At 47.5% G+C, this 7,500-nt stretch overlaps 1 protein-coding gene across 1 annotated transcript in view; it reads right to left on the bottom strand.

Moving 5' to 3' along the window:
- The window catches only part of lcp1 (lymphocyte cytosolic protein 1 (L-plastin)), a 13,653-nt gene that overhangs the window by 1,988 nt on the left and 4,165 nt on the right, over nt 1-7,500 (bottom strand). The window contains exons 4-12 of the mRNA XM_080498297.1: nt 7,493-7,500; nt 5,902-6,034; nt 5,716-5,797; nt 5,450-5,615; nt 5,158-5,300; nt 4,487-4,582; nt 1,794-1,989; nt 780-858; nt 551-665 (exon numbers count right to left, since the gene is read on the bottom strand). The exon at nt 7,493-7,500 is cut by the window's right edge and continues 116 nt beyond it. Of these exons, the coding sequence (XP_080354423.1) occupies nt 551-665; nt 780-858; nt 1,794-1,989; nt 4,487-4,582; nt 5,158-5,300; nt 5,450-5,615; nt 5,716-5,797; nt 5,902-6,034; nt 7,493-7,500 (1,018 nt within the window). The remainder of the gene's footprint in view (nt 1-550; nt 666-779; nt 859-1,793; nt 1,990-4,486; nt 4,583-5,157; nt 5,301-5,449; nt 5,616-5,715; nt 5,798-5,901; nt 6,035-7,492) is intronic.

Raw genomic sequence — 7,500 nt, forward strand, 5'->3', positions numbered from 1 at the left:
GAACATCAGAACACCAGAGAACACCAGAACACCAGAGAACATCAGAACACCAGAACACCAGAGAACATCAGAGCACCAGAACACCAGAGAACATCAGAACACCAGAGAACATCAGAACACCAGAACACCAGAGAACATCAGAACACCAGAGAACACCAGAACACCAGAGAACATCAGAACACCAGAGAACATCAGAATACCAGAGAACATCAGAACACCAGAGAACACCAGAACACCAGAGAACATCAGAACACCAGAACACCAGAACACCAGAGAACACCAGAACACCAGAGAACATCAGAACACCAGAGAACATCAGAACACCAGAACACCAGAGAACACCAGAACACCAGAGAACATCAGAACACCAGAGAACACCAGAGAACATCAGAACACCAGAACACCAGAGAACACCAGAGAACACCAGAACACCAGAGAACATCAGAGCACCAGAACACCAGAGAACACCAGAACATCAGAGAACATCAGAATGTCAGAGAACACCAGAACACCAGAACACCAGAGAACACAGGAGGACGAGCAGCAGAACCTTCTTCATGTTGCAGCCCAGCTTGGGGAACGGCGGCTTGTTGACTCGGTTCCAGTCCACCGGGACTTTGATCTTCTCATAAAGCTGGAAGATCACAAGGGCGTCGTCCAGGTCCCTGGAGACAGGCAGCGTCACTCACACACACACACTCACACACACACACACACACACACACACACACACACACACACACACACACACACACACACACACACACACACACACTCACATGTAGAGGTGGTTGACTCGAGGATTCACTCCCAGCGAGTTCATCCAGTTCCTGAAGGTTCGTTCTTCTCTGGTCTCTCCTGCAACAACATTCATTCACTTTATTTTGACAGTCACTGTAATAACAATCCAACTTGGTGCTTTTATTTTGACAGTCACCGTAATAACAATCCAACTTGGTGCTTTTATTTTAACAGTCACCGTAATAACAATCCAACTTGGTGGTTTTATTTTGACAGTCACCATAATAACAATCCAACTTGGTGGTTTTATTTTGACAGTCACCATAATAACAATCCAACATGGTGCTTTTATTTTGACAGTCACCACAATAACAATCTAACTTGGTGCTTTTATTTTGACAGTCACCATTATAACAATCTAACTTGGTGCTTTTATTTTGACAGTCACCGTAACAACAATCCAACTTGGTGCTTTTATTTTGACAGTCACCATAATAACAATCTAACTTGGTGCTTTTATTTTGACAGTCACCGTAACAACAATCCAACTTGGTGCTTTTATTTTGACAGTCACCATAATAACAATCTAACTTGGTGCTTTTATTTTGACAGTCACCGTAATAACAATCCAACTTGGTGCTTTTATTTTGACAGTCACCATAAAAACAATCCACTAGATTCTAAAACGTTCTCCCAGTGTTCATCTTGAGAGCTCATTGTTCTCTGTGTGTGTGTGTGTGTGTGTGTGTGTGTGTGTGTGTGTGTGTGTGTGTGTGTGTGTGTGTGTGTGTGTGTGTGTGTGTGTGTGTGTGTGTGTGTGTGTGTGTGTGTGTGTGTGTGTGTGTGTGTGTGTGTGGTTTCATTATAAAAACAAACAAACAGCGCCCACTCGTGGATCAACATGAAAACTACATCAGTTTCTTCAATGTAAACAGACATTGTTTTGAAAACTTCACACACACACTCACACACACACACACACACACACACACACACACACACACACACACACACACACACACACACACACACACACACACTCAGACTCAGACCTTCGATGGCGCTGAGGTCCAGGTCCTGGTTGGGGGGTCTCTTCAGGGCGGGGTACTTGTTGAACAGGTTTGCCACGAAGGCCAGGTTGAGTTTGGGGTTGCCGCGGACGACGTCGGTGGCGGAGACGAACTGCCTGCAGCCCAGACGGTCGGCCTGCTCCAGCATGCTCTCTGCTCGCTTCACCTCCTCCTTCTCCTGGGGGGCCGGGGGGGGGGGGGGGGGGGGGGGAGGTCAGGGGGGGTCCGGGGTGTGTGTGTCTCAGGCCGCGTCCACATGAGCCTTCATTCCGTCCACACGTCACGATGAACGGCTCAAAGCGATGGAGTTCCTCCTCCAGGCCTCCGGGGGCGCTGTATCACTGTATCGCTGTATTGCTGTATCACTGTATTGCTGTATCGCTGTATCGCTGTATCGCTGTATCGCTGTGTCGCTGTGACGCTGTATCGCTGTATCGCTGTATCGCTGTATCGCTGTGTCGCTGTGACGCTGTATCGCTGTATCGCTGTATCGCTGTATCGCTGTATCGCTGTATTGCTGTATCGCTGTATCGCTGTGTCGCTGTGACGCTGTATCGCTGTATCACTGTATCGCTGTATTGCTGTATCGCTGTATCGCTGTATCGCTGTATCGCTGTATTGCTGTGACGCTGTATCACTGTATCGCTGTATCACTGTATCGCTGTGACGCTGTATCGCCGTGACGCTGTATCACCGTGATACTGTGATGGTGTGACGCTGTATTGCTGTATCACCGTGACGCTGTATCACCGTGACGCTGTATCGCCGTGACGCTGTATCGCCGTGATGCTGTATCACCGTGACGCTGTATCGCCGTGACGCTGTATCGCCGTGACGCTGTATCACCGTGACGCTGTATCGCTGTATCACCGTGACGCTGTATCGCTGTGTCGCTGTGACGCTGTATCGCTGTATCGCTGTATCGCTGTGTCGCTGTGACGCTGTATCGCTGTATCGCTGTATCGCTGTATTGCTGTATCGCTGTATCGCTGTGACGCTGTATCGCTGTGTCGCTGTGTCGCTGTGACGCTGTATCGCTGTATCGCTGTATCGCTGTGTCGCTGTGACGCTGTATCGCTGTATCGCTGTATCGCTGTATCGCTGTATCGCTGTATCGCTGTATTGCTGTATCGCTGTATCGCTGTGTCGCTGTGACGCTGTATCGCTGTATCACTGTATCGCTGTATTGCTGTATCGCTGTATCGCTGTATCGCTGTATCGCTGTATTGCTGTGACGCTGTATCACTGTATCGCTGTATCACTGTATCGCTGTGACGCTGTATCGCCGTGACGCTGTATCACCGTGATACTGTGATGGTGTGACGCTGTATTGCTGTATCACCGTGACGCTGTATCACCGTGACGCTGTATCGCCGTGACGCTGTATCGCCGTGATGCTGTATCACCGTGACGCTGTATCGCCGTGACGCTGTATCGCCGTGACGCTGTATCACCGTGACGCTGTATCGCTGTATCGCCGTGACGCTGTATCGCTGTGTCGCTGTGACGCTGTATCGCTGTATCGCTGTATCGCTGTGTCGCTGTGACGCTGTATCGCTGTATCGCTGTATCGCTGTATTGCTGTATCGCTGTGTCGCTGTGACGCTGTATCGCTGTATCGCTGTATCGCTGTATCGCTGTATCGCTGTATCGCTGTATCGCTGTATTGCTGTGACGCTGTATCACTGTATCGCTGTATCACTGTATCGCTGTGACGCTGTATCGCCGTGACGCTGTATCACCGTGATACTGTGATGGTGTGACGCTGTATTGCTGTATCACCGTGACGCTGTATCACCGTGACGCTGTATCGCCGTGACGCTGTATCGCCGTGACGCTGTATCACCGTGACGCTGTATCGCCGTGACGCTGTATCGCCGTGACGCTGTATCGCCGTGATGCTGTATCACCGTGACGCTGTATCGCCGTGACGCTGTATCGCCGTGACGCTGTATCACCGTGACGCTGTATCGCTGTATCACCGTGACGCTGTATCGCCGTGACGCTGTATCACCGTGACGCTGTATCACTGTATCACCGTGACGCTGTATCGCCATGACGCCGTGACGGTGTGACGCTGTATCGCCATGACGCCGTGACGGTGTGACGCTGTATCACCGTGACGCTGTATCGCTGTATCACCGTGACGCTGTATCGCCGTGACGCTGTATCACCGTGACGCTGTATCACTGTATCACCGTGACGCTGTATCGCCATGACGCCGTGACGGTGTGACGCTGTATCGCCATGACGCCGTGACGGTGTGACGCTGTATCACCGTGACGCTGTATCGCCATGACGCCGTGACGGTGTGACGCTGTATCACCGTGACGCTGTATCGCCATGACGCCGTGCCCCACAAACACAGCAGCCATGTGACCTTATTAAAGCTCCAGCAGCTCCACCTGCAGCAGGGAGTCGCCATGTTGCCATTGTTGATGACGTCATGGAGGGGGAGGCGGGGCCACAGGTGGAGGGGCGGGGCCATGACGTCATCGTTCTCAGATAATATGCGTCTCGTCCACACGTCAAAGCTGAGGCGGCGTTTTCTACTTCCTCCACTCTTTGTTTAAAATAAAACATCGTGTGGACGAAAACCATGGTGACGTGAGGGGGCGGGGCCTCCGTGTGGGCGGGGCCTCAGTGTGTGTGTGTGTGTGTGTGTGTCCTCTGACCTGGAGTCCCGTCATGTCCAGGGGGACCGGGGGGACGCCCTCCTCGTCCCCTCTGGGGGCGATCTGCTCCAGCAGGCTGTAGTAGGCCCTGGAGTCCTGGAACACACAGAGGGGGGGTCAGGTCCTGGTCCTCCAGGTCCTGGTCCTCCAGGTCCTGGTCCTCCAGGTCCTGGTCCTCCAGGTGGACCTGAGAGGAGGTGGGCTGGTTTCGCCCACCTTGATGTCTGACTGAGAGGAGGTGGGCTGGTTTCGCTCACCTTGATGTCTGAACTGAGAGGAGGTGGGCTGGTTTCGCTCACCTTGATGTCTGACTGAGAGGAGGTGGGCTGGTTTCGCTCACCTTGATGTCTGACTGAGAGGAGGTGGGCTGGTTTCGCTCACCTTGATGTCTGACTGAGAGGAGGTGGGCTGGTTTCGCCCACCTTGATGTCTGACTGAGAGGAGGTGGGCTGGTTTCGCTCACCTTGATGTCTGAACTGAGAGGAGGTGGGCTGGTTTCGCCCACCTTGATGTCTGAACTGAGAGGAGGTGGGCTGGTTTCGCTCACCTTGATGTCTGACTGAGAGGAGGTGGGCTGGTTTCGCTCACCTTGATGTCTGACTGAGAGGAGGTGGGCTGGTTTCGCTCACCTTGATGTCTGAACTGAGAGGAGGTGGGCTGGTTTCGCTCACCTTGATGTCTGAGCTGAAGTTGTTGATCTTCTTGGCTCCGCCCGCCTCCAGGTGGTGGTTGACCCAGCGCAGCAGCAGCTCCTCCGGGGACAGTTTCATCAGGTCCTCCAGACTCTCGCCGTCACGCAGCAGAGCCACCAGAGCTGCACACACACACACACACACACACACACACACACACACACACACACACACACACACACACACACACACACACACACACACACAGGGTTCCTCAGGGTTCCACTCTTCCTGACGGCCACCGGGGGGCGCCGTGGCGTCTCGGCCTCACCGTCGTTCCTGCTGAGCTCGATGTCGGCGAACAGGCCGATCTTGATGACCTGCCACAGCAGACCCAGGACCAGGTGCTGCCTGCCCTCCTTCAGGTCCTCAGCCCCGATGTTCACCACGTGGCAGCCGATGGCCGACGCCGAGTTCAGGGCCAGGTTGAGGTTCTCCTGTTGGACGGAGACACGGCGGGCGGGGGGGTGGGCGGGGCGTCCACTGAGGTGGGTGGGGGGGGGGGGGGGGGGGGGGGGGCGGGACTTCCTGTCTCACCTGGACGGTGAAGGGCGTGAGCTTCTTCTTGTTGATGGTCCTCTCGTCGATGGTGTCCGGCACCGACAGGTTGATCATCTTACTGGAGGGACAGAGCAGCGGGGTTAGCGCACCATGCTAACCATGCTAACCAGGCTAACCCGTAGCACGTCAATACAAGTAATGATATAATATGTACAGCCGTACCACAGAACGATTCCGTCCCCCATGGCGGTGAAGAGCTGGTCGGTTCCGGGGTCCATGGGGAGAACATGTCTGCAGTCGGGGTCGTTCTCCAGGGACTTGTTGATCCAGTTGACGAAGGCCACCTTCTCCTCCTCTGCACACAGTTATTCCTTCACTCTTTCACTCATTAGACGGATTAAACGGAGATTTATTGTTACATTAACATCTTTAAACTCTAAAATTAGTCCAAATGTTGATATTTTCTACTTTATTCCATTAAAATGTTGATATTTTCTACTTTATTCCATTAAAATGTTGATATTTTTGACTTTATTCCATTAAAATGTAGATATTTTCTACTTTATTCCATTAAAATGTTGATATTTTTGACTTTATTCCATTAAAATGTAGATATTTTCTACTTTATTCCATTAAAATGTAGATATTTTTGACTTTATTCCATTAAAATGTAGATATTTTTGACTTTATTCCATTAAAATGTAGATATTTTCTACTTTATTCCATTAAAATGTTGATATTTTCTACTTTATTCCATTAAAATGTTGATATTTTTGACTTTATTCCATTAAAATGTAGATATTTTCTACTTTATTGCATTAAAATGTTGATATTTTCTACTTTATTCCATTAAAATGTAGATATTTTCTACTTTATTCCATTAAAATGTTGACATTTTTGACTTTATTCCATTAAAATGTAGATATTTTCTACTTTATTCCATTAAAATGTTGACATTTTTGACATTATTCCATTAAAATGTTGATATTTTCTACTTTATTCCATTGAAATGTTGATATTTTCTACTTTATTCCATTAAAATGTTGATATTTTCTACTTTATTCCATTGAAATGTTGATATTTTCGACTTTATTCCATTAAAATGTTGATATTTTCTACTTTATTCCATTAAAATGTAGATATTTTCGACTTTATTCCATTAAAATGTTGATATTTTCGACTTTATTCCATTAAAATGTTGACATTTTTGACTTTATTCCATTAAAATGTTGATATTTTCTACTTTATTCCATTAAAATGTTGATATTTTCTACTTTATTCCATTAAAATGTAGATATTTTCTACTTTATTCCATTAAAATGTTGATATTTTTGACTTTATTCCATTAAAATGTAGATATTTTCTACTTTATTCCATTAAAATGTTGATATTTTCGACTTTATTCCATTAAAATGTTGATATTTTCTACTTTATTCCATTAAAATGTTGATATTTTTGACTTTATTCCATTAAAATGTTGATATTTTTGACTTTATTCCATTAAAATGTTGACATTTTTGACTTTATTCCATTAAAATGTTGATATTTTCTACTTTATTCCATTAAAATGTTGATATTTTCTACTTTATTCCATTAAAATGTAGATATTTTCTACTTTATTCCATTAAAATGTTGATATTTTCGACTTTATTCCATTGAAATGTAGATATTTTCTACTTTATTCCATTGAAATGTTGATATTTTTGACTTTAGTCTCAAAGTCTAAATGATGTCGTTGGTTTTATTTGAATAAAAGTCTTTATATCATGTCTATTGATTGGCGGTACTTTAGTAGAGTAAAGTACTCGAGTACCAGAGTAG

The sequence above is a fragment of the Blennius ocellaris genome (genome assembly GCF_963422515.1).
Source record: "Blennius ocellaris genome assembly, chromosome: 6".
NCBI lineage: Eukaryota > Metazoa > Chordata > Actinopteri > Blenniiformes > Blenniidae > Blennius > Blennius ocellaris.